The sequence below is a fragment of the Aythya marila genome (genome assembly GCF_965140915.1).
Source record: "Aythya marila genome assembly, chromosome: 2".
Lineage (NCBI taxonomy): Eukaryota > Metazoa > Chordata > Aves > Anseriformes > Anatidae > Aythya > Aythya marila.
This window is the reverse complement of record NC_139043.1, coordinates 142,540,009-142,567,233: the sequence shown is the minus strand read 5'-3', so window position 1 is coordinate 142,567,233 and position 27,225 is coordinate 142,540,009. Positions and strand designations below refer to the sequence as shown.

The 27,225-nt window shown below is 39.2% G+C and overlaps 1 protein-coding gene across 1 annotated transcript; it reads left to right on the top strand.

Moving 5' to 3' along the window:
• Positions 1–1,915: 1,915 nt before the first annotated feature.
• RAD21 (RAD21 cohesin complex component) lies at positions 1,916–26,981 on the top strand. Its single transcript, XM_082754424.1, has 14 exons — positions 1,916–2,061; positions 10,269–10,442; positions 12,275–12,404; positions 14,644–14,743; positions 15,701–15,807; positions 16,734–16,937; positions 17,543–17,668; positions 17,866–17,988; positions 19,238–19,461; positions 19,773–19,938; positions 20,287–20,438; positions 21,833–21,982; positions 22,848–22,931; positions 25,145–26,981. The coding sequence occupies exons 2-14, from the start codon at positions 10,299–10,301 to the stop codon at positions 25,334–25,336; spliced, it is 1,902 nt and encodes a 633-aa protein (XP_082610550.1). The 5' UTR covers positions 1,916–2,061; positions 10,269–10,298; the 3' UTR covers positions 25,337–26,981.
• The last annotated feature ends 244 nt before the right edge of the window (positions 26,982–27,225 follow it).

The window sequence follows — 27,225 nt, the reverse complement described above, 5'->3', positions numbered from 1 at the left end:
AATACTGGCTAGAAAAGTAATTTTCGCCAAAAACTACTAACAAGCAGTATCTGCTGAGACAGAGAAAGAAATATTTCTTATTAAAATGCATACAACTCTGAAACAAGTAGTCAGCATTACATAAGCAAAAGCAAGGATATGCTATAGACTTTTCAGTAATATTGTAAGTTGGAGTACAAGGAGTTTACATTTCCAACTCACACAGTTGTGCTTGAAGAAACCCCATTATCGATACAGTTGAACAAGAAAAAAATATGGTTTTGCTGGTATGTTTGTTTGTTTGTTTGTTTGTTTTTCCAGTGAGTGATTGCTTTCCTATAGCAGCAAATTTAGCATCTTTTCTAGTCCACACTTCTGGTGGATGCTTGATTTGATGCAATCCAGTATATCAGTAATGATACACTGATTTATGAATTTCTAATCTGTGGTCCACTGGACTATAACCTAGACACTAGCTGGTTCAGTGTCTTCATACAGAAGTAAAAGGAGCAAATAAATAGTGGTGGTACACCAGATGTTTTCTTGCAGAAAAACAAACAAACAAAAAAACTTTGAAACATTACAATACCTAGCAAACTCCATGTGGAACATACGGAGAATCAATGTGTGTTTTGAGTAAAGTTTCTAATGAGGTATTATTAAATGAATATTGAAATCCACAAAACTGTGTTTGAGGAAAAAGGATCAAGACATTTGAACCTGCATATTTTTACACATTATTTATTGACGTTATCATCCACTAAAATACACAATAGCAGTAAAACTTTTTAAATTCTTGGTAGGAAGATTTTCTAGGTATTCTAATATGTGAGTTTTTTGTGTGTGTGAACTGATGCCATGTTTACAAACTCACATACAAAACAAATTATTTCTTAAAGGCTATTTTAATAACCTTAATGTATTTTGGTTTCCTTTGGGCTAAAAGCTGTTTCTTGTTGACCTAGAGTTTTATTGCATGTACTTTTAGCTTCAGATTTGGTGGTGTCTTGGAGTGAAGACCAGAAGAAAAACAAAAAATCCCCAAAAGAGTCTCCTTGCTTTGCCCTCTGTATTTACTAGTCATCTACTCCTGTTTAAGCCCAGTTGTAGCCACAATTCTCTCTTATATCACTGGTGGTCAAATTCAAAACAAGAAGACCATCTTAAGTCCTGCTGAAGTCAAATTACTCCAAACAAATAAAAATGCATGATGGTGTGTGCAGGTGTTCCTGAAGTACCCAACAAAGCACAAAAATAACACCTGCGGTGCTCCAGATGGCTTGAGTACACAGCAGAGCTCAGAAACAACACCTCAAGCGCATTGACCTCCTTAAGGAAGGAGGCTGTAAAAAGGGCCATTTATTTTAAAGGAGAGTCATTTTTTACAAGTTAACTAGAAATTTAATGTTGTGTTCAGGAGTATAGCTATAGTCAGGCATTGGGACGGGTTGCCCAGGGAGGTGGTGGAGTCCCCGTCCCTGGGGGTGTTCAAGGAAAGGTTGGACGTGGTGCTTGGGGACATGGTTTGGTGGTGACATTGGTGGTAGGGGATGGTTGGACCAGATGATCTTGGAAGGCTTTTCGAAGCTTATTGATTCTATGAGTGTATGACTCTACGGCTTAGTGGCCGTAAAGGCTGCGGGGTTGCAACAGGGCAGTGAGGCCGAGCCCCCGACACCCCAGCAGCGCGGGGCGAGGCCGTCCACACCAGGCTCTGCAGCCGAACCGTTGCCATGGCAACCACCCCCCCACACACACTTCCGCCTCCCGCCCCTCCCTGGAGGCGGATCCCTGCGAACCGCGCATGCGCTGCTCCTCTCCTCACTTCGCCCCTTTCCCCGGAGGGAGCAGGCGGGCGCGCTGCGCATGCGCGGCGGGCGGGCGGCGGCGGGGGGCAGTTTAACCGTAAACATCCTGCCGATTTGAACGGGCGCTTTGGGCGGCAGGAAGGGCCGCGGCCGCCATCTTGGTCGGCTGAGGGAGCGCCTCGCGGGGGACGGGACGAGAGGAGGAGGAGGAGGAGGAGGAGGAGGGAGCGGAGCGGGTTCGCAGCCCGGCCTCGCCAGCCTGCCCCCGACCCGGGTAAGGAGCAGCCGCTGAAGGAGCCGCGGCGGCTGCTCGGCCGTTGGGCAGCTTCGCTGAAGGGGTCGGGCCCTTCAGCTCCGCCTCTGCGGCCTGCCCGGCGCCCAGCACCGGGGGGCTGCCCGCTGCCAGGCCGGGGCACGCCGAGAGAAACCGTGGTTTGGTCCCGGTAACGGAGCGGCCCCGGCTTGTAAAGGGGGCGTCCGCGGGGTTGTTTCGTGCTCAGGGGGACGTGGGGAGGAGCAGAGTTTTGTCTCCCGGCCCTTTATTTGCGGGTGTAATGTAAGCTTTCGGTTGGGCAACGGCAGAGCGTGGAGTGTGCTCGTGGTTCTGCCTAATAACGTGTGAGCTGGCAGCTGGGGGTGTTGGCCGGCAAAAGGTCCCTTTAAAAAATGTTTACTTTCTTCAGTATCGCTGGCCGATCTTGCGTAAACCTTCCCGGTCTTCCCATGGTTTCTGCCTGATTCTGAATGAAAGGCTTTTGCGAAGTGTACAGCAAGGTGTTGTGTTTGTATCGGTAACAAAGGAAGTTGGGGTCACTGTGGTTCATTGGCACGGCACTGCTGAAATGAAAATGGCTTTCGCTTAAGTTTAGATCCGCGGCAAAAAAAAAAAAAAAAAAAAAAAAAACTGTAAATTTATACAAGTTACCATTTAGGCCCCTATTGTGTGAATGTTTGCATTAAGCATACTGTTTCATTGACCTATTCCTCCGTAAAACGAGTTATGTCAAAAGTGTGGAAACATCAAAGCTTTCGTAGTTTTGGGCTTGAGTCTTATTTTTAAAAGGTTCATTTGTAAATATTTGACGTTCTGTGAAACTTGGCAACAGTGGCCGCAGCGATCTAAAATATCAAAAACTGCAGAGAAGGCGTTGGGGCGGGGGGGGGGGGAATAAAAGGGAAGAGCAGAAAGTTAGTGAGACCTACAGTAAATTTAAATCACCACCCAAACTATTGTTTTCTTACTATCGGGGCTGCTGGTAGTGTACTTCTAGGGGTTTCCGACAGAAATGAGAATAGTTGTTCAGTTAACTTTTCCACTTTGAGGCAAAATGTTGCAGAGTATTTTCACATTCAGCTTTTTGGGTGAACAGCACAGAGGAATAACTGCTGGGGAGAAAAAAAAAAAAAGAAGTCTGATAGATGTATTTCTAGCCTCTTAACTTTTGTACTCTTAAGGAGTGTGTTAGTACATGGTTTGTGGCAAATGCATCTCTGTTTTGACTTGGAACTGCAATTTCACAAAACAGTTCGGGATGGCTGAGATAAGACCTAAGAATAGTGAGATTATTTTTTCTACTGGACGAATGGATGTGCTGAATCTGGCTGCAACGGCAGGATACTTGCTGAGGTTTAGGTTTTGAAGTAGAGTTGGGGGGGGAGGGTGGCAGCGTGAGAGAAACCTTTTTCATGAGGTTTAATAATCTCAAACTATAGGGGTATTCTGAAAGATCTGCCCTTTGAATTAGTGGGATGCTGGTTCCAGCAGTGTGATGATGTAGAAGTGTAGTGTATTGTAACTGGAGAACACGGAATGCAGTTCCTGTAAATGAGAGGTGTGTTTTGAGCAGGTACAGACCTGGCAGTGCAACCTCGGCCATAGGATGTTAGAATAAGAGGTAATGGGAGAAATAAAGACATGCAGGCAAATAAAAAGCGCTGTGTATGCATTTATCAGTCAAGTCGGACTAGTTCAATTTTATCTTTTCAATAATTGATTTTGTAGACATAAGAAATTGAGGTGACTTGTCACTGAAGTTCATTAAAGCTGAAGGTGACACAAAGAAATCTATTAAATTATAGAAAAATTCAGCTTAAGAAGGATATTATAAAGGCGGTTGAAGAAAGGAGAGGAAATAATGTGATGCTGAAAACAGGCATGGAGCTGTAAGGAGTTGCTAGTGGAGTTTGTAAAGGCTGATCCTGTGATCGATTTATTTTTTTTAGTGGCATCAGGTGTTATGTGTGCTAATGAAAGTTGCTAGTGTAGTAAGACAGCACTGGTAGGTGTTCCTGCACTGAGGAAGTTTTAGACAGAATTGCATGGTGACAGGCTATGAGGTGAAAACAAAGAACCCCATGTGCAGGGTCAGGGACCTGGGAATTAGTGAGTGCTACAGTTCATGACATTTTTATTGATTTGGGAACAGGTAGATAAAAACAGGTGAATAACTTGACATCCAGAAGGCTTTTGGGTCACTGGTGTGATGTGTGAGGGAGACACAAGTGTCACAGGGTGAGTCAAGTCGCACCTTGCTAGTGAAGGTGAGGAGGAATGGATGTCACAGTGTTGTGAGGCTTCATGGGGAGTGTGCTGTCCCGTGGGACTTCCAAGGTCCAGCTCTGACTGCTGCAGGTGCACAAGGTCAGCTTACTCTTCTCAAAGACTTGTTTAGCTTAGCAAAACTGGAACTGTGTGTGGGAACAACAGAGAAAAGGAGAAACTGAAGTGGAAGGATAGCATAAGGACAAAAGAATTAAAATGACTGGCTGATTTTAAACTTTAATATGGGAAGTATCTGCTTATCAGGGGATGAGCGTGGTTCTGAAATAACTTTATAACAGGAATAGGTGACAGCAGATTAAGACTTGACCTGTGAACTGGTGTGTGTATGCATAATATTATAAATGAAGTCTCAACTCAATCTGAATTTAGTAATATTTATAAAAGGCAAGTAAACAGCGCTGAGTGTACAGGGAGTCTATGCTCTACCAACATGTGCACACGAACATCAAATTTCTAAATATACAGAACATTGCTTTTACATACTAAACCCGAGTACACCTATACATATGTACAATCAGAAAAGGTATCAAATAATCCTTTAAGTTCCATGACTTAACAGTCTCCATTTTCCATTCCTTTTGAACAATATGTCTTGCTTTAAGTTGTCAAGCAACTCAGCCTTTAGGCCTTACGTATCTGTTCTTACTAAATGGAAGAAAAGCATATCCATCTCCTTTTCAAGGCCAATGAGGCCTGGGTCAAAAGGCACGTCCAGGTCACCAGGGGGCGTAACAGCAAAAGCCTTCGATGGCTGTAGCAGCAGAGGGGCCAATGGCGTAGCAGTCAGATCAGTAAAGGAGCCTGCAGCTCCCTCACTGTCTGGCAAACCAAATGTTTCTGACTGTGGTCCCATATGGTTCTTTAAGGCCTCAAAGATTGCTTGCCAGGTGCCAAGCAATCCCACTGCAATCATGTCGTTTTTAGTTGCAGAGTCCCACACCTTGACCTCAATTTGGTCCCATATTTCAGGATCATAAACTAACTGATTGTTAATAAGGAGAATAAGCTGTAAGGTTACCAGGACAGTCTTTGTTTCGAAGTGTTATATATGGAGTGGTAATTCGTGTTGAGAAGATGGTTGATATTAATAAAGAAGGGGGAGATGTGGCAGTGTGGCCATGGGGGTCGGCAAGCCCCGTGGTTGATGATAACATCAGACTCTTAACGATGAGGCCATCAGGAATGTAAAAGAGCTTAGAGGGAACAAAGAAGGGTGATTCAGGAGACTCCATGCAGTCTCGGGTTGCTTGTTTTCCAGCCATTAAGGCACGGAAGTTTTTGGGTGTTTGCTGTTGCTGTTATTTGCAAAGTTGTTTGACCAATGACAAGTTGTTTTGAAAAGAACTGCTGTGGGGTGAAGGGTATAAGAGGGGAGCCTGCCCTCAAGATTAAAAAAAAAAAGGCAACACGATGAAGTTATGTCATCAATAAAGAAGTAGAAAGAAGGAATGAAAAGGAGCAGACTAGCAGAATGGAGACCAGGATGGGAACAGGCACATTGATTGCCTCATGAAGATGGGTTCGGCCAAACTCAGCAAACTGCTCAGAGAGGCTCGTACTGAAAGTCACTGGAAATGGGTGCACCGGAGCTCGGAACAAGCTCAAGCTGAGAGAAGCTGACCCGTGCACACAACTGCCCCTTGCTGGTAAGCAGTTGCGCATGGAGTCTCCTGAATCACCCTTCTTTGTTCCCTCTAAGCTCTTTTACATTCCTGATGGCCTCATCGTTAAGAGTCTGATGTTATCATCAACCACGGGGCTTGCCGACCCCCATGGCCACACTGCCACATCTCCCCTTTCTTTATTAATATCAACCATCTTCTTGACACCAATTACCACTCCATATATAACAATAACATGGCCTAGTAGGGTAGTAGATGTGGATTTCATGGGCTAGAGTGGAGGAATTCTCATCTCCTGAAATTTCTTTTAAAAGGTGGTTGCTTTAAATGAACTGTGGTCAGATTAAAACTTGCCACAGCTGAATATTGTATCTGTTGTCTGCAATGTTGTTGTCAGCTGTTGTTTCATAAAGCTTTCTGAATGTGTTGACAGGCAGTACTAAGGCCATGAGAGGTTGCTTTTCAGAGTGTATACACTTCTAACATGCAGAAGGATTTTAAAACTTCATATTTTTGAATTGATGGTTAAGAGAAAGTTTCATGGGTAGCATCTGCCCAGTTTTCTTGTTGTTTCTTTGGGAGGCTTAGTAACCAGATCCTCAGGAAGGAAAATGAAATACTATCAGTATTGTATTAGTGTCACTCTACATGTTTGGTTACTTTGTGTTATAAAATTGGTAATTTTTAATACTTCTGCAAAAATAAAAATGATAAAAAATAAAACCATGCCATTCCTGGGCACATATATAGGCAGAGGAACACGAGGACAATAACAGCACATTGAAGCAAATTCAAAGTTAATTAAAATAAAGCTCTTAAAAGCACAATTGGGCAGGGTCGGGATTTGGTATCAGTTGGTCTTGTGCGAGCACGTACAGTTTTTTGCCTCATGTTTTCGAAGCTCTTCGAACAGGTTTGAAGGGCCTGGTTCACAACCAGTCAATCTCAAAAATTAACAGGCTTATACAGCAAAATCGAATTGCTAAGAACCATCAGCTACCCATTTGCTTTTGAGGGTTCTTATGGAGTTGCTTTTGCAGCCAAGGACATATGTTCCTTGTGCCTGCATGAGCACTCTGCCACTCCAAAACACTCTTTAGTTCCTTTAACATTCATCCCAGTCTTGAATTATGCCAGAAAATGTATTTCTCCTTTTATGCCCCTGCAACAGCGTACTCCCTATGAATAAATGATCAGGCAAAAACCCTGGAAGAAGGAGAGGGATTATCTGAAAAGAAAGAAGGAAAATGTCAAGAAAATAAGAGCAACCAACGGGGTCTGCTTTGTGCACTGGCCCAAGTAAAGTCCAGGTATTACTGTACAGCACATCTCTTGATGGAATTTGGAAGTGGCAGAGACTCCTGTTGTGACATAGGAAGCTGGTGCTTGGATGAACAGAAGCATTACCTGCTAACAATAGTTCAGATTAAAGCGCTTTAAATGATCTCTTGCCACAGTGTTGACTATCAGACTAGATTTCATTAATGGCTGAAGAGAAACAGACAACCTCTGTCAGAAGTCAGTTATGTTTGGTTCTCCTTTGCTACAAAAGTTTCTAAGTACCATCCACATGCAGTGTGCTCTTCTCACTAGGCTTGCAGATGACCATTCACAGTTTCTGTGGTGTAACAGTTTTCAGCCTCTATTCTTTGATTTAATTGCTGATGGAACAGATGTTTTGAAACCCATTTCCATGTGTGAGCTCCCTTCACAGGGAATATTTTGGCTTGGATTGGCACTTCTTTGGAAGACAAGTTATTAGTGATGTCTGCTTTTTTTTTTTTTTTTTTTTTTTAAGTCAAAACAAACAAAAAAACCCTTAACGCTGATATAATCGGCCTTGTGATCCTGACATCTCAATTTTGGGAGGAAACTTGCTTCCTCTTAGATATCTCAGCCATTTGTTTTATGTTTGCATTATCCCTTTAAATCCTGGAAAGCAGTGGAAAGTTATTCCTTCTGAGTTGCCTGGATAGTATGTTCCACATTTAACAGGAAATCTTCACTATATTTTCAGGCTTACAGTTAACAATATGTTTGAAATCATGTGAAGCCCATGCTATGTATTTTAATGATTGTAAACATTAGTGAATGATCGTGCCAAACTCCACGAATCAAAGCACATTCTTTTGAAACTCTTGGAAGGTTTTAACAAAGTAATGCAAGTGGTTTTGTTCATCATGTGCTTGTCTTCCCTTGCTCATACTCTTCATGTTTCTGGGTCACCTACAGGCCTGCTGCCACCAGGGCAGTGGAAGGTTGTGTTAGCAATTCCGCATACCAAAATGCTGTGCTGCAAAGTTAGGTGTCTGTGTATACACAAATACTGTGAGGCCTTTGAAAATGTGGGAAGGACTGAATTGTCTGGTAGCCTTTGGGACAGCGTGAAGCTTTTTAAAAACCTCTGGGGAAAAATACTTTTATTCATCAAGGAGATTTTCACTTTTTTTTTTTTCTTTTGCTTCCTAGGAAAGCTTGCTCATTTCCAGCATTGTGCAGTGCTGCTCTTAGCTCTACACGTTTTCAGCACCATAAAAATGTTATTTTAATTTTTAATTTGCAGTTCTGTTATGACTTACACCTGTCTACTGAAGTCCTAACAGTAGTGTTAATGCTTGATACCTACTGTATTAGTTCAAACTGAACATGGCCTTTGTTTACATGGCCTTTGTTTTCTTTAAATCTTGTGTAGTGTGTCCATTCTGGGTTATGGCCAGAATCAGTGGCCAGCCTGTTGTTAGACCAACGGGTTTAAGAACTGTTTGGACAACAGAACAGATTCTGTATTTAATGCAGCAGAAATTTCAAAGCTTTGATCTTGTGTGTTGAACAGTACATGTGAGTGGGTGCAAGTATGGAGCATGGTAACACTACAAAGGTTATTTTTCCCTTTGCTTTGTTATCCATCAATATCCATTTATTACTTAACAACAACAAATTGTTGGCATTTACTTCTGGGGATTTTTCATTTGTTATCCATGTATGTAGACATTGGCTTCACTTCCATTGAGCCAACGATGTACTTTTTGTGAAGCTTACCCTATAAATATCTGCCACTCGTGGCCTTGAAACCTATTTACCATTGCAAGTTAATTGTAATGGTTTAGAAACTGGCTTCATGAGAATCTTTCTCTGGCTATCATGTTTACCAAGGCTTTGTGTTTCCCTGTGATCCCTATTTGCTTGCAAATTGTGTTGGCATGCACTTGGGAAACATGTTTTTTATGGTTAGGAATTAATGCTCCCCGCCTTGGTTCTGCCTAGATTAAATTGCCCTGCTCATTGCAGCGGTGTGCTTCTGGCAGTGTTTCTGTGGGCACAGAGGAGGAGGCAAAAACTGCAATGCACTTGTTGCATCTCTCCTGTTCTGTCTCATTTCTTTTTCCCTGGTTATGGATGTTACTGGAGAAAAAGCTGCACGTGGGCAATCTTCTACCTCTTTAAATTACACATCTCCAACTTGTAGTTGAACTGAATCGCGTGCTTACCTCGTGCATGGCATTGGCTTTTTTAGATTGTAAGACAGTGTGGTGTCCTGCTTCCCTGGGGCTTTCTGTGTTGGCATCATTACCAGCAGTAAGAGGGTAGTCAGGTAGCTACTAGCCAAAGGAAGTTTGGCTTGGTAGTGGAGGAGGAAGAAGGAAGTGAAATCTTCAGGAAGTTTGGGACAATGCAGTCAGTTTTCTCGTAAGTTTAATCAACGCTTGGATAAAATATATGGAGTGTTACAAAGAGGATTCTGAAACAGAGCAGTCTGCTTGGAAGTGAGGAGAGTTGTACTTTCTCTTTAATAAAACATGGAGCCGTCCAAAAAGTTTACAGCTATGTATTTTAAAATGCTTAATGGTTTACTGAAACCGTGCTGAATATTTAATGGTATAGCATAGTAGTAGCTACTGGAAAAGCTAGAGCAGACAGAAATGGAAGTGGTAGAAGACCGCTGTGGGAGGGAAAAGAGAGGTGTGTATGTTTACATTATGACAGCTTAGTATCATCAACTTTGCTTAATATACTTAAAGGGTTTTTGCCTCGTGGGATGGTAAACAATTGAAAGTTATGTAAATGGTTTTAATCTGTAAAAGGAGCATTGGTTGGTCACTGATCTTCCTGCTTCATATTTCGTAATAAATGTATATATAACGTGCCCACCACCTCTAAGTGTTGGCTTCTTTAAATATCTTATACCAATAGTTTGATCTAAACGATTGAGAAGCAGATATAAGGAGTGTGTTTACAAGGATGTTACCCATCAATAATTCTCTAAATATATATGTATGTTTGCCTTTCTGTTTACAGGTTTGCACTTTGTTATAGACATCTGGGACCATGTTCTATGCCCACTTCGTCCTCAGCAAGCGTGGGCCACTGGCCAAAATATGGCTGGCCGCCCATTGGGATAAAAAGCTAACCAAAGCCCACGTTTTTGAATGTAACCTGGAGAGCAGCGTGGAGAGTATCATTTCACCAAAGGTATCTGTTTTACGCTGATGTAATGTTATCTTATACTGAAAAGAAATTGTGTATGCCTCAGTAGTTACTACTTGGGTCGCTTGGTGCTGATGTTTTAAAGGGTGAAAAGGTCTGTTCAGGCTGTTTGATTCAAGAAAGTATTTTGCTGTCAATTTTCTAATAACAGTATCACGCAATTTATAATAAAAAAAAAATGGTTTGCTTTATTTAAATAGAGGACTTGTATCTTGATGTATCACGCATCATTTAGAAGCAAATGTTTGGAAGAGAAAAAGCCTGGGCTTTCCTACAAAGTAACTTCTAAAGTCGTTACGATGATGGGCTTTCAGAGGTGATGTTGTTACTGGAAGCTGTAGAAATAATACTTAAAATTGTTTATGTTTGTGACTTAGGTAAAAGCGGGTTTCTTCTTAGCCACAGCAAAAAGAACCAAAGAATCACAGTAGCTTGTAATGTTACTGATGGTGTGAATATAGTTTTCCATGCAATAGAAATACCATGTTGTAGTGTAAAAGCCTTGCTTTTGAAGCTTTTAGTTTCTTGCTTGGTTTTATAGAAAGCAAACAGGGACAAAACTGAAAGAATATAAAACTTGTACATGGTTATTGTGAAACAAGGGGAAAATTTGAGGAACTTAGTGGAGGAAAAAAAACACACATTATGACCACCACTTATAAAACTGAAGCTTCTTATTCAAGAGCTAGTGGACTGATTTCATTGTAAACTTTGTCATTTAGCAGATGTTTGAATATCGTATAAGAAAAGCCACTACGTTAAAAAGAAATGACTTATTTTTATCTTTTATTTGGTTGAAACCAATACAGCGTTTCAATAGTGTTGCTATGGATTTTGGAAGAACTGCTGTTTGTAAGCAAAGTATGTATAATACAATCATAGATATGCTTACTGTTCCAGAACTGGGTGATTTCCTTCAGTGTCAGCTCTGGAAGGATTTAGAGAGAAGATAATGTTCATGGACTCACTAATGAGCTGCAGGGTACTTGTAGAGAAAGGAGGAACTGCTAGGCACTCTTTCATGTATTTAATTCTCTGTAAGATGTTCGTCAGTTACCTGAAATACGACACATCATGCGTCATTTTGAATTCTCAAAGCTTAAGGTTAGACCCTGTATGGTTTAATCTTTGTAGGAGCTAATTATTCCATATATTCTTCAACATAAGTCTCATGCTCTTTTGGAATAAAATATTTGAGTCCTTCCCTGGAAATTGTTTTTATTGGTTTTCTGTTCCCACAGTTAGTGAAGTACTCAATTACATAGCAAAGCAGTGAGGCTAAAGAGGAGGGGAATTGAAGCTTATTTTAATGTGACAGTGCCAGTTTATGAATACCCTGTATCTTCTGCTGTTCTTTTATGCTTTCCTTAACAGAGGGATGGATGATAGAGAGGTAGCAAGATACTGGTTTTAACTAGACTTTTTGCTTAACCAAATCATAATTTCTGGCTGTCCTTTTTTATTATTTTTTAATTCAATTAAAATAACAAAGGTGTCAGGAAAGGATGTGGTAAAATGAATTTTGTCTTGTCATCTTTTTTTTTTTCCTAGTAGACATAGCAGTGTTTATAAAATTCCTTGAGTGAAATTCCTATTAATTTACTAATGTTTTTCCATCTCCTCCGCAAGTTATCCATAAAGTATCATCTAAAACTGCAGAGTTTGCATTCTTTCTTTGTTTAGAGTTTTCTACTGTTTTTTATACGTGTTTTGGATATTTGATGTTACTGCAAAACTCATATGAAGCTGACTGAAACTTGATGGGAGGAAAAAAGTAAGGCTTCATCTAACTCACTGGTTGTACACTGTGCTTTTAGGTGAAGATGGCACTTCGAACCTCAGGACATCTCTTACTAGGCGTTGTTAGGATCTACCACAGGAAAGCAAAATATCTTCTTGCAGACTGTAATGAGGCCTTCATTAAGATTAAGATGGCTTTTCGTCCAGGTACCTGTCTTAAGTTCTATAACAACATGTATTAAGCAGATACAGAATTCTACTGCCTTGTCTTTATAAATTTATGCAGTTCTTCTATTTAGGGTAATTACAGTAGAAGCTATTTTCGTTAGTGTGAACTTCAGGCTGGCTATGTGACTGAGTTGTGTGCTGAAAAATCTCTTGATTAAATTCTGAACCAAAGCTTTTCACGTTAGGGCTGATTCAGTAAAATGATCTCAAATATGACTTTCTGTTGTTGGTATATGGTGCTAAATGGGAATATACTGTATGGCTTTTACCTTCTGTCACAAGTCTGAAAAATGCCAGTTGTATTTGCATGTATTGAATAGAAGGGAGCTTTTTTTTCCGTAGGGAGAAAGATTGTCTTGCTGTGAGGTACAAAAGAAAATGGAAATAGGCTGTATGTTTTTCTGACTCTTCAGCATTTTAGTTTTTGGAAGAAGTGTGAACTGCAGCGGAACAAAGGTACTTTCACTTTTGTAGGTGCAATACATAGCTTTTCCCCCTATTGTTGCTTACTCTGTTAAGTTCTTACAATAAAGATGGAGGGGAGCTGTATTAATACTGAAAATGACAGTCTGTCCAACAAGGAATTTCTTGGGTTATACACACAGTTGATAGTTTTTAGTTGATAGATCCTTATCCTGGGAAACATTTTCTGCAGATGGATCGTAGCTGTTGCTTTGACACTGCAGGATACTCACAGCTGCTTAATCACCTCTTTAGTTTTGTGTGAGTGTAATAGATTGTAGAGCTGAACTTCAGGAAGCCTCTTATAAAAGGCGGCTTTTTAAAGCCAATGCACCAATAAATTTGAGAATAATTAATGCATATAATGTTTTTATCTTCGTTTCCCAATCTGGGTATAACGTTCTTATTTTTGTTTCTTGATCTTCACATTGTGATCAAGGTTTTAAACTTCCTAGTTTTCAGCTTTTTAAACTGTTTAGTTTTCAGCAGTAGATTTCTGAAAGCTGCCAATTTTTGGTGATGTCAAAAATTCATATACTTTCACAAGGTAATTTTTTTCCCAGTTTTCCTGCTCCCACCAGAGTGCTTGCAGAAGGTGAAGGACCTTAAAATGAGACTTAGAAAAAGCAGCATGCTGGCCTGAAGCAAGTTGAGGCACTTGTAAACTGAGAACAGATACTACATTTGTGGCTTGGGCACTGTCTTGTTTATGTCTGCTCTGAGGATCGTTTACATATTTTGTTTTAAGCAGCTAGCAGGTAAAAAGACTGGATAGCTTTGAAAGGAGGACTAAGCTTCTTCATTCCTAGCCAAGGACCAACATGAGTAAAATGCAGGCTTGTGCTTGTTCGTGGTCTCTCTGGGCAGTGGTTCTTTGATTATCCATTGCAGAGGAAAGCACAGCAGGCAGTGCTTCTGAAGTATCAGTACCTCAGAACGGCCTGTGTTGTGTGGGTCAGGAGGCAGAACATAAAGCTCAGATCTCCTGCAAGTTACAGCAGGAACTGAACTTGCATTTCCTGTGTACTTTCGAGTGTCCTGACCTTTAAGCTTTTGAATAAAACAGGTACCTGGCACTGTTTTTGTGTGATAGCTAATCTGATAGTCATACTCTGAGGATGCCCATTGAATAACAGATTAAGTGTTTCAGGAGGATTTAAATATATATGTATATGTATGTGGTTTAGATAATCGAGGTATTTTAAATGCTGAAGTGGAAGATTTGGATGTGTGGCCCAAGTACAGTCAGTACTGTGCTGGGACTTGAGGGCTTGGTTGAGCTGGCTAAATGAGCAGAAGCTGTGTAGTGATTGTGTTGCTGGTGCTGTACCCAAACCAAAATATAGGACTAACTAGCTCATCTGGAGCATCTTGATAAAATTATTTCCTAGCAGGTACCTGCACTGCTGGATGCCTGTACAGTGATGTGATGACATAAAATGCCTGTAGTAGACACATGGCTCAGCATTGTGCCACACAAACATTATTTAGTGAGTGAAGGCTTGTGGTTCTTGCAGGGTTATACGATGCTGTACAGTGGCTTAAGAGGTAGGTATTTTGATTTTAGGCTGAATTCCCGATACTGACATTATCTAAGGTTTCTTCATAGATATCTAGCATCAGGTCAACACAACAATTTAAAGACAACAAGTTTATGCAGATAGAGTAATGCTGAAGGTACAGCTTCAGTGGAAGCACAGGGAAAAATGCTATCCTTTAGGAATGGGAACTCATGTCTGAGTGTTCTTCTCTGCAGGGGTTGTCGATTTGCCTGAGGAAAACAGAGAGGCTGCTTACAATGCTATTACCTTACCTGAGGAATTTCATGATTTTGATCAACCACTTCCTGACCTGGAGTAAGTTGATGATTTTTTTTCTTTTTTTATGCAAATGCTGTTTGGTTTTATGTGACAAGGATCTGGTTTTAAACAGCAGCGTCATTGCCACGTTACATAAAGAGAAAAGGGCAGCAGATAACTTCTGAGGCTTTTAAATACACCAAGCAAGTATGCAGTCATCTTTGTAGGGATTTTAAGTTCATAGTAGCCTGTGATGTTAACCAAAGTTAAAACTGTTATTATCATAACTTTTGGAAAAACTCTGGTTTCTTTATTTTGTGTTTTTCTTCTTTAACTGACATTACATTTACTTCCTCAAATTAGACAAGATTAGTTTTACGGAAATGTCCTAGTCAAGCTCATGTAGTGGCATTTTCTTAAAACTTCCTAACGCTGAGTTGCCTGTAAACATGCTGATGATATGCAGCTTTAATGGTTCTTAACTTGTAAGAAGTTGATGTTACCATTTTGGGGATTATTCATAAGGAAATCTGTGGGATCCAGTTTGCTTTAATCAGTGCTCCGTTTAGTTTATACTTGTTTGGATTATGTACTAATTTTTAACTGCAAAAAAAAAAATGCTTTTCTAAGAAATGTACTTTAACACACTGCTAAGAAATTAACTTGGTACTAGTTATGCTTTTAGATAAATTGTATTAATAGCTTTTGGAGTGGAAAGAGGGGAGAGGCTGTTCTTACCAAATTGGCCTTTAAGTTAGTGACCCAGCATAACAAGGAGTAAGAGAGGTTATTGATATGTTTTCTAGAAGCTAACGCAATTTGAATTTTAGATTTTAACCTTTAATAGTCTTACTGTTACAAGTACTGCTTACTATTCAGTGTTCACCGTCAACTTTTTCATTAACTTACTATATATATAGTGTACTATTTAGGAATTAATGTCACATTTATCTAAGGCTTTATCTGTTACTTCTTCTTATGGAGATTTTAATAATTGCCTTCTGTTTGTTTAAGTGATATTGATGTGGCCCAGCAGTTCAGTTTGAACCAGAGTAGAGTGGAAGAAATTACCATGAGAGAAGAAGTAGGCAACATCAGTATCCTCCAGGATAATGACTTTGGTAAAATCTTGTGTTATGTTGTTACTAAGTTAATTTTGATAACTGTGAAGCTGTAATCTTGTGCTTCTGGAATGGAATTCCCATTATTAAGTACTAAAAACAAATTCAGTCAAATGTGGTGTGTTTCCATATATTTAATTCTTATATTGTTGAGTTTTTCCAGGAAGTCTGTCTTCTAGTATTCAGCAAGCTTCTAGCTGCCCATATAAAGCCGAAGAACATTCAGTCAGGTGAATTAGTGAAATACGGTATCAATATTACTTCTTAAAATATGGTATGAATAATCAGCTGCCACTTCAGTTTTAGGCATATTTTCAGTACTGTTACGAGATTTCTAAAGTTGGAGCAGTTAGTGATGATTGGTTTACTGCTGCTTCCAGTATCTGTTCAAGGACAGTGTTCTAAGATCTGAATCAAAGCCTGAAAGCAGTTGTTTGAATATCCAAAGATAAATAATTTCCAAAGTATAATATCTATAATTTAGAAATCTTACTGGAAATGTAATCTAGGTATTGATTAGGTTGTTGATTTTGTTATTGGTCCAGTCTCTGCACATGCAGCCCAACCTTGAGGCATAAAATGTAACTTTTTTAGAGTAGTCTGTGGTTACAGGATCTTGCTAAAATCAGTTTCAAGTAGGTTATAATAAAAATGATTTAAGGAGCAGAGAGAGTTATTTTTTGTAATTGGACAGTATATTTGCTGTAGTATTGCTGGGCATTATTTCTTCTGTTTTGTCATTAACTCTGCAATCAATAACTATGAAAAGATTTGTTTCAATAGAGGTATTTGTAATTCATGAAAAATTGCAAGATTAAAACAATAAAGAAGTTTGGTCTTGCAATCGGGTCTTTCTTGATTGATGAGCTAGGTCTCTCACATACTGGTTCATTTGCATTTATAGAGATGAAATCATATTCTTCCAGGTGACTTTGGGATGGATGATCGTGAGATGATGAGAGAAGGTAGTGCATTTGAGGATGACATGCTAGTGAGCACCAGTGCTTCCAATCTCCTGCTGGAACCTGAACAGAGCACCAGTCACCTTAATGAGAAAGCTAATCACCTGGAATATGAAGACCAATACAAAGATGATAATTTTGGAGAAGGAAATGATGGTGGAATATTGGGTATGTTTGAGAAATTAACTTTTTTCCTCTCCTACGTTATGCCTTAATAATTAGTTCTTGGGGAGGAGATGGGAAGGGGCTGTTTCCTTTGTAGCTGAGACACCTCTCTAGGTTGTGCATTCAGGAGTGGAATTCTGTTTTTTTGAGTGCTACAGCAGCATTGATGTGTACCATATTAAGTGCTGCTTATTTTTAAATGAAGTAAAACTAAATCATCCGGAGCTTTTCCTTTGTGTACATAACGTTCTTTAGAGAAAAATCAATGTGCAATTCTGCTGCTTGTTTGACCCCTCGTGGGGTTTCATTAATACATTGCGACTTTTATTGAATGTTTCTTTTTGAAGTACTAAGAAACCTAGCAAGATGCAAACATGTGGCAAATGTTATTGTAATAAAGGTTATGTGTATGCTCAAAACTTGAGCTGAAATGCATCTTGGAAAAATTTGCCTGATGGCTTTCATGTCAGCATTGAAAGTATAGGCTTCACTAACTTTTGCACAGTCTTTATCTATCTTGTCATAAATTTCTGTACTTCATAAACTTGCTTGTACAGATTTCATGAATTTGTAGATGCAAAATTAATGTTTTCATATTATCTTTTCAGATGATAAACTTCTCAGTAATAATGATGGTGGCATTTTTGATGATCCACCTGCACTCTCAGAAAGTGGAGTAATGATGCCAGAGCAACCTCCCCATGATGATATGGATGATGATGACAATGTCTCAAGTGAGTGTGATCTAGGACTAGGTCTAGAATTACTTGTTATTAATTAATTTGTTTAAGAATCTAATTACTTTGGAGCACATTGAACTGAAAAGTATGAAATGTGGTTGTCTACTTTAAGGTGTGGAGGAGGGGATGGGAATGGTAGCAGAGTTTGTTCGTTCCGATGTACAGTGCATGATACTTGTTCTTATTGGCAGTGGGTGGACCAGATAGCCCAGATTCAGTAGACCCAGTAGAGCCATTACCAACTATGACTGATCAGACAACGCTCGTTCCCAATGAAGAGGAAGCTTTTGCTCTGGAGCCTATTGACATTACTGGTGAGTAAACTGGGAATATTTTACTTGGGTCAAAAGAGGCTACCTTAGATTGATGGATGGAGATGAATGTCTAGTGCTTCTACTGACTGCTTCAGCTGAGAGAAAAACCAAGGACTTGGCTGCTGAATTCCTTTTATTCTAATGTGGCCTTCCAGTGCTTTCCAAAAGGGTAACTAGCTTCTATAGTCTTGGGCAGTACTGGTTTGTAGGTTTTGCAGCTAAAATGAATAGCAGCATGGTTCTGTAGCTTTTAAGCAAAGTGTGTGTTAAAATACAATGAATTGGAGTAGACCTCCTCATGTCTTCAATTCTAATGCAGTGCCTGTAGTGCAGCAGCGATCTCAGTGTAGTATTTTTGGTGGCCAAGTGTGCCTGTTCATACTGTGAATGTTGCCTGTAGAATGAGTGTTACTTCTTAGTAATTCATGACTTCTGTGAAGTGCTGAATCCAGCAGGTAAGTCTTTGTATTGAAGTTGTAAATAAAGATGAGGAATTTCACTAATGCAAGGCACTGTATTCTAACTTGTACTGTATTTGGCTCAATAGAAACAGTTCCCTGCTTTATTTAAAAAGAAAAAGATCTAGAAAAAAATGTAGTTTGTCCTGTATTTTCAGACTCAACTCCAGGCTCTGATTTACTGCTTGGCCAGTTAGAAAGCCCTAACACTGCCCTCTGGTGGCAAGCTAGCAACAGAGGTCCTAGCTGATCAGGTGGGACCAGCAAAGACAGCGTTTGCCAGAGCTTCAGGGTCTGCTGCAGAGGGCCAGGCTGTTAACAGTTTACAGTAAAGTCATTCTAGAGCAGGATGAGAGGCACAGGTAAGATAACAACCCATGTTAACATTACTGAGGTTAAGATAGGGCTTAAGGGAAAAAAAATTGATGTGGTACTTTGACTTTTTGGCCAGAGGGACCTTACATCTCAGGTTTGCTCATGAAGAACATCAGCCTAATGAGCAAGCCATGAGGGAGGGAGGCATACACAGCTGAGGATATTGATGATGCTTAGGGAGATTCAGTTGGACTGTGAGTGTACACAGAAGAATTTGTAGGCTGTGGGACAGCATTCATAGTGTTTGGCCTTTGATAGTGCTTGAAGGCTTTCATTCCTTCCATTGTTAACATGGCCTTATTCTGGAGGCTGATTTGTGCATGGGCAAGGAAGACCTATAGAGACCCCATAAGATTCCTACTACAGTGTGATATCTGGTTGAGCTAACCTTCATTAATTTCTAAAAATCTCAACAGTCAAGGAAACCAAAGCAAAGAGGAAGAGAAAGCTGATTGTGGACAGTGTGAAAGAACTGGACAGCAAGACCATTCGAGCGCAATTAAGTGACTACTCCGATATTGTTACTACTTTGGACTTGGCACCTCCTACAAAGAAACTGATGATGTGGAAAGAAACTGGAGGAGTTGAAAAGCTTTTCTCTCTGCCTGCACAGCCTTTGTGGAATAACAGGCTACTGAAGGTAATGTCTTTGTACAGGTTTATTTCTAAATGGGCTTCGTTCAGATTTGTGCCTCAGATAGTAAACATCACTATTTGAATAGCAATATAGTGATAGGAGTATTCATAAGTACTGGTGTTTAGTGTTGTTTTTAATCATTTTAATTAAATATTTATCAGTTATGGAAATGAATGAACATTTGATCTTTTTTTTTAATGTTGCTCTTGGAGAGGAGCTTAAAAATGGGAAGGGAAGATGACCTATGATTATTTGATCTGTATTACGAGGACACTGAGCTACAATAGTGAATAATATAACCTTTTCCATTATAGCTCTTTACTCGCTGTCTGACACCCCTGGTACCAGAAGACTTAAGAAAGAGGAGGAAAGGTGGCGAAGCTGACAACCTTGATGAGTTCCTTAAAGACTTTGAAAACCCAGAGGTTCCCAGAGAGGAGCAGCAACAGCAGCAGCAACAACAGCAGCGAGAAGTCATTGGTTTGTTTCTTGTCCAGGATGCTCTGCTTTCCCTCAGAGCTTTTGTTTTCCTCTGTGCTTTATATTAAGTCACCAAAGATAATGAAGCAAAGGACTTTGTTTGCTTAGCTTTCTATACGGTCCCTGACTTAAAATAGCTTTTTGTCTAGAAACAGAAGACCAGAAATTTGTTTTGATCCAGTGGATTAAATAGGTATTGTATTGGTTTGTATGCACATCTGCACCGTAAGTCACTGCAGAAACTATGCAAACTGTTAGAGTGCTTCATTCTAAATAACAGATTGGACTTTGAAATGTAATTTCAAACTTTGCTGACATATCTAAAACTGGTTTTATTATGGAATATAGATGAACCTATTCTGGAAGAACCAAGTCGTTTGCAAGAATCAATGATGGAAGGCAGCAGAACCAACCTAGATGAATCTGTCATGCCACCACCACCACCTCAGACTGGTGTTAAACGCAAACTGCAGCAAGTGGAACCAGAACCAGTGATACCTGTGAGTAAGATTTTTCTTATATACTCTAGAAGTGGGAGGTGTCTTTGAGCAGGAAGTGATGTATATTTGAGGTAGTCTTTGTCGTGCTGAGATAAGCTGGAATAGCAGATTCTTTTTATGTGGGTAGTCTGTATGGTGTTTTTCTTAAATGATTAAGCGTTTCCCTGAAGTCAAGTAGGATAGGGATGTGTCATTGTTCCATCCAAAAGAAGTCATCAAGGAGAAAATTATATAAAGATCTCTTGTTGTGGCAAGTGTATATGAACAGCTTTCACTATCAGAAAGGATAGTGCAAGCTGTGTAAGTGGACCACTGGGACTGCCCTTCAGAAAAGAAGGGTTTAAGGGTTCAAACAAAAACTCTGAAAGGCTTTTTTTGATGGGTTATTGGTGGACGCGGAAACTATTTCATATCTTCCCCTTCTGTAAAAGATGTGATACAGTGTGAAATGAAACCATATTTGTCAAGGGGGAGAGGAACAATGGTAAATGAAGGTGTATTCTTTCTGAATACTAATCTGGTGAGAAAGAACAGTCCTGGATTGTGCAGTCTTTCTCATATTTGTACAATTTTTTTATCCAATGTGGTGTTTCATGAGTAATGGGTTCCTGTTGAATGAAACTACTAAATGCTGAATTGCCTTACAAAAAGGGAGAGACGCTGGATGAAATTTGCACCAGTTGCTTGTACTTTGTGCTGACGTAAACAATGTGTGTTGGAAAATCTTGGATTGTGCCAGCCAGATGGAGCTGTAAAAATACCTGCAGTATGATGCTCAAATTAAAGTTATTTTGACCTAATTTGGGGTATGCATATACCCCAGTTTCTGGTGCAGAAATAACTTTACAGGCAAACATTTAACTGTGTATAGTTGGGGGGGGGGGTGGAGGGAAGGGAGAATACTGTATATTTTTCATTAGAAAGGACTATATAAACCTTTTAAAACCATTTTTCTGGATTTTCCTGTTGATAAAAATATCTTTTAAGAATGAAAAATCTAGCATCAGAATCACTCAATATATTCAGAAACTTCTCAAAGTGCCTACTAATATATATATCCTTCCTGCTTATATTGCAAAGGAAGGTATTTTGACACTCTGAATATGTCATGTTCCAGTAAGTGTGTTCACGTAGCACTGCATCTGGTTATGTGGGGTTTTAAAGCTGCACGTGCCGATCCAAGAAATAAGATTGGTAGCTTGGGTGATTAACTAAAAGGTGTTGCTGGAAAGTCTTTTCCCTCGTAAAGTAGTAATACTATAATTTTGGTTTGAGTAGAACCTAGAGGATTACAGGTACGGGGGGAGCAAAACAAAAAAGTAGCATCAGTATTCTATGGTAAAAGCATCAATAAGCTGATGGTCTGTGCTCACCTGTACTGTGTATTCTTAAAGCATCCACCATCACAACAGTTGGAAATACCACCTGTAGAAATGCCTCCAGAGGAGCCCCAAAACATCTGCCAGCTAATACCAGAGCTGGAACTTCTGCCAGAAAAAGAGAAGGAGAAGGAAAAGGAGAAGGAGGAGGAAGAAGAAGAGGAGGTAAGATCTGAGCTCTTTAAAAGCAAGCTATGCAGAAAGGGTTTGTGTGTTCTCTGGCACTGTTTTGACTTTGAATTTAGTAGATTCATAAGAACTAAATCTTTACTCCTTACTTGGGAAGTGATAAACTTTGGAAATAGAGATTTTTAAAGTTGCTGCATCACCACTTCACAAGTCACATATGCGTTCACCTTAAAACTAGAGGGTGCTTCATTTCTCAGGTATAGTTTGATTAAACTACCCTTTATAGTTTTGATGCCTTACACAAGAAGTTTTGAACTCCTGTGTTTTCATCTTACTTAACTAGTTCATTCCACCTTTACAATTTATTTTTTTCCAATATCTAATTAAGTTGTTTCTTAGCCACTTAGCCACAATATTTAGTATTTTGTGGATATCAAAACAAACTTTATTTACATTTTTATTTACACCGAAAATACACAATAGTAAATTAGCTTTTTAAGAAGTGATTTACACGGTGAAATGAGAGCTGTGTTTATTGTTTACAAAATAAAAGCATTGATATTATGCTCAATGCTAACAGTCCTAGAGTAGACTGATATTTTCAGCCATCGTGACTGAACAACTTTGTTTTACTACTTGACAGCATAACATTCTGAGGTATAACCATAGTGGCATGCAACCTTTACTAAGATCCATTAGCTTGTGTGTGTCTTCCTCTGCACCCCATTTCCTACCTCTCCTAGCTGTATCCTGTGAATCAGGTTGTCTAAACCTGGCTAAATCATGTCTGTCATGATGAAAAAACTGCAGTGATATTTAGAAATATCTAGATATCTCTTTTGTAACTCAGTGGATGAGATCTTCTGGTGTTTTTGTAAATGTGAGTTTTGGCTGCTTGCAGGAAGAAGATGGCACAGGGGGTGATCAGGATCAAGAAGAACGGAGATGGAATAAGAGGACTCAACAAATGCTTCATGGGCTTCAGGTACACATAATTTACTTTCTGTTAAGGTAGCTTTTGAGTGTGCCCACTGATGCTTTCAACCAGAGTTAAAAGAGCTTTATTGTCAGGAGATGTTAGACTTAAAATAAGTGTTTTCTTAGGGAAGGAAAAAATAGTTTAATTGAATAAATCATAATATAATTGCCACTCTTTTCCAAGGAATATTTGAAGCAAAACTTTTCACTTAGGAAGTATTTTCCAGACACACTTTGTGGGCAAGTAAGATTCCCAGAAATGCAAACTCTAAAATAATGGAGTTTGGTTGTGTTCTTGTAATGAAACCATCGGGCCACTGACTTTGCATTCTATAAGACTAGGCAAAACATCACTGAGGTCTGGGGATAAAACTATTTCACAGGATGTTTGCTCCTGGATAGGCTGGTTTGAAAACTTCTCTGTGCTATGATAAGCTGAATCTGCAACAACTGTGGGAATATGTCCTTGGCTGAAGTACAGCATTACTTTTCAGCATGTGGCCTCAGACTGCCAGTGTTAGTCTCCACAGATAATCTTCTGTAGAACGGATTCTTGCTTGCTGAAACTAAAGGGCTTTTTTTCTGATAAGAAATTTGAAAACCTGTAGTATATCCTTAAACTTAAGTGCAAACTTGCCTCTACTTACATATAGAGGTCTATAGTCTCTTCAGTCTGGTTTGTGGTTTCTACCCCATTCTCCCCCTTAATTGTTTTGGCAAATCTTGAGAAGGGTCAATCCCATGTCTCTAAGATCAAGCAAAAGCTTTAAAATTGTGGAACACTAATATGTTAAATTGAAGGCTAATGTGAATGAAGTCAGTCCGTTCTTTTGCATGTCTTCAAGAGTTCTGCCAGTGTTAAGGTTGTTTTAAAGTGTTCATGTGGGTTAACCCCAGTAGGCACCACACAGTCACTCCCTCCTTCCTCTCAGTAGGATGGGGGACAATATTGAAAACTTAAAAGTGAGAAAACTCGTGGGTTGATGTAAAAACAGTGTAATAAATGGAGCATAACTGTGCACACTGGCACTGCAGAATAAGGAATTCATTCACTACTTCCCATCAGCCAGCAGATGTTTAGCCGTTTTCCAGGAAAGTAACACTAACTCTGAAGACATGTCCTATGCACCCTCCCATTCCTATTATCCCCCAGCTTTTATTGCTGAGCACAACATCATATGGTATGGAATATCCCTTGGAGCAAGTGGGGTCAGCTGTTTTGTCTGGGTCCCTTCCCAGCTTCTTTTTCATTGCTCAGCCTACTCACTGGTGCGACAGCACAAGAAACAGAGATGGCCTTGGTGCTGTGCAAGCACTGCTCAGCAACAGCTAAAACATTGGTGTGTTATCAACAGGGTTTGGATCACAAATTCAAAACATGACACCAGATGAGCTGCTAAGAAGAAAATTAATTCTGCCCAGCTAAAACCAGTGTGACTGTCACTTAGAAATTATTTTTAAATTGTACAGATGTTTAGTTGGTAATGTTGCCTGATGTGTTCTTTTTCTGTTTCATCATGGATTTTCTGAAAAGAGCTTCAGAATTCTCTTTGGGCCATGTCTGTCTTTTTGATTCTTTCTTCCATGTGCCCAAAAAGGATCAGACTTGGATAACAGAAACATTAAATCTGTAATGAGATTCAAAGTTAAGATCTGTTTAATATAAAGTAATTTGGTTTGGCCAGCCTAATATCTTTTCATCTCGTAGATATTCCAGAGCAGACGGTTCTGTTTTAAATTGAAGACGTCAGTAGTTGCTCTAGCCAGCAAACAGATGTATTTTCCTGATTTTTTTTTTTTTTTTTTTTTAATATTCTGGCCAAGACTGAAAAAACATAAGCAACTTTTGGGTACTTAGTTTCAGACAAACAAGATTTTTAGAAATAAACAGGCTTTCACCTTGGGAAAATTATGCCTCGTTAAAGAACCTGAGCTCTTGATTTTTTTAAATAAATAATGATTATTTTTGGAGTTTCTGGAATATGTAACTTAACTTGGACAAACCTCAGGATCAATTTTTTCATACATTACTGGGAAACCTACTTGGTTCCATTTAGATAAGACCCATGCAGAATTTTTATGGGCGTGTTATAATGTCCCCATCCAGTGTTGAGTCCTTCCCAGTCTTTCACAGTGTCTTGGGGGTGACAGACTTGCCAGTTGATGTTCATGTGTGCATGTAACTTTTTAACTTGTGGTATTGATGTTTGTGTTTTTCAGAGAGCTCTTGCTAAGACTGGAGCAGAATCTATCAGTTTGCTTGAGCTGTGCAGGAATACGAATAGAAAACAAGCAGCTGCAAAATTCTACAGTTTCCTGGTACTTAAAAAACAGCAAGCTATAGAGCTGACACAGGAGGAGCCTTACAGTGACATCATCGCAACACCTGGTCCCAGATTTCACATTATTTGAATGGTTAGATACAGCAGACCTAGTGTTTGTTTCACTAGCGTGTATGTGTATTGCCCCATCTGTAGGGCCCACAAGACCATTGCAGAAAAACTTAGATTTTATTGTCTGTATAAAGTCCTTGGTTTTCTTTTTGGGTTACTTTGGTTTTTGTATTTTAAATCTACCACTTAAAATTTTAGTGAAACTGCTGGGGTGGGTGGCTTGAGTTCCAGCTGCAGGAACCAGACAGCTCAAGGACCCAGGTGAAGATTGTTCTAACAGCGCAGAGCAGATGTGTGCAATATTGGTGCATGTAATGTTGAGTATCAATGAAAATGTCTTACTATAATTTGACTAGTTGATTCAATGGTGATATTTTTAACCTGTACAAGTAAACCTGAATGGCCAACCTATTGTCTGATTGAAAACTTTGCCAAACTCGTCCAAAATGTTCAGTCTGCTTCTCATAGTAGTGTTTTTTCCCCTTCCCTAGATCTTTGTGCATACCGTGGGTCTCTTACAGCTGCCAATATGAAAGGTAGTGCCTGATATGTCAGCTTGCTTTGTCACTGCATTTTTGCAGTCAGATTTTTGTAGCCCTTGATGCTAAGGGGAAACGGGTGTCTGTGGAAAGCACTTCCTGTGAGTGATACTATTACATACATGAAAGGACAGAACATGTGTTAAGCATTTTAGATGAAACATTCCTTTTCACTTATCACCTCATTACGGTCCACTACTGATAATGGCTAATTACTGTTAATAAGTATCGAATAAAAACTCTACTCATTTCATTTAAACCTTTTAAGATATCAAAATGCTTTAGGTTTGTTAGACCTGTATATAAACTCCAGACTTTTTAAAACAGACTTCTAGATTGTAAATTATCTGATTTTTATTAAGCAGGCATATGAAGATAAGAATAAAGAAGTTGAACAGATTGCCTTTGTAAAGATGCTAAATTCAGATACCACCTGTACTGAAAGGGCAACAAACTTGAATATACAGTATGAACGGGCACAGTTCCACTTAATTGTGTAGCGTATTAATGACTCTTTGGATATATTGGATATATTTATGGTTTTAGTATCAATTTTTCCAATAATGCACACTCCTGTGTTGAAAACATTTTATCAGTTTTTGCAAAAACAAGTCCCATTTGATTTTAACTATCAAGAATGAAGCTTTACTGTTAGACCAGGTAGTACCAGAAATTATGTGAATATGTTGATTATGGAAACCTGTCTTAACTTTTTTTTAGGGCAAAATTATTCACACTGAAGGTTCTGGTTTTAATGTTGGCACTTTTGTGATATAATTTTGGGACTGAAATTTCAGTGTATACTCAAGTGTAAAATTATGTGAATGTTTAAAAAAAAAAATCTGAGATGACATGATGACCATGTTTTAATAACCCTTGAAAAAGTTAATTGTATAAAGTTACTGCAGCTTTATTTTCAACATGATGTGCCTGTAAAACCATGATTTTCCCCTTTGTAAAAAGAGACATTGTAGATAACTTGAATGTTTAATTATAGAAAAGGTCATTAGTTTCTTGTTACACATTTTTAGTCTGTTTTTGTTGCTTTTCAAGGTTAATATTCTTGAAAATAGTTGATGCTGTTATGTATAACTTTTCTAATAAAAGTTGTGTTATAAGCTGTTATGTATTAGCTCCGTATCTTCTTTGAACACCTTTTATTTATGTAATAGGGACCTAGTATTTACAGGTTGCTTATTTGAGTATTAAAAGTGGAAGTGTAATGATTTAGCTGTTTGAGAGATTTAAAGCCTGACTGTGTAAATAGATTTCTTGCCATTAGGAAGGAAGATTTACTTTAGCGGCCGTACTGTGGTTTTGTTGAAGCATTCTATGCTAGGAATGTCTGTGTGGAAAATTAGAGGAGACT

Excerpts from the sequence above, each read along its gene's own strand:
- RAD21 (XM_082754424.1), top strand. The coding sequence starts at position 10,299 with ATGTTCTATGCCCACTTCGTCCTCAGCAAGCGTGGGCCACTGGCCAAA. Across the intron at positions 12,405-14,643 it reads TAAGATGGCTTTTCGTCCAG|GGGTTGTCGATTTGCCTGAG; the intron begins GTACCTGTCTTA and ends TCTTCTCTGCAG. Across the intron at positions 19,939-20,286 it reads ACAGCAGCGAGAAGTCATTG|ATGAACCTATTCTGGAAGAA; the intron begins GTTTGTTTCTTG and ends TATGGAATATAG.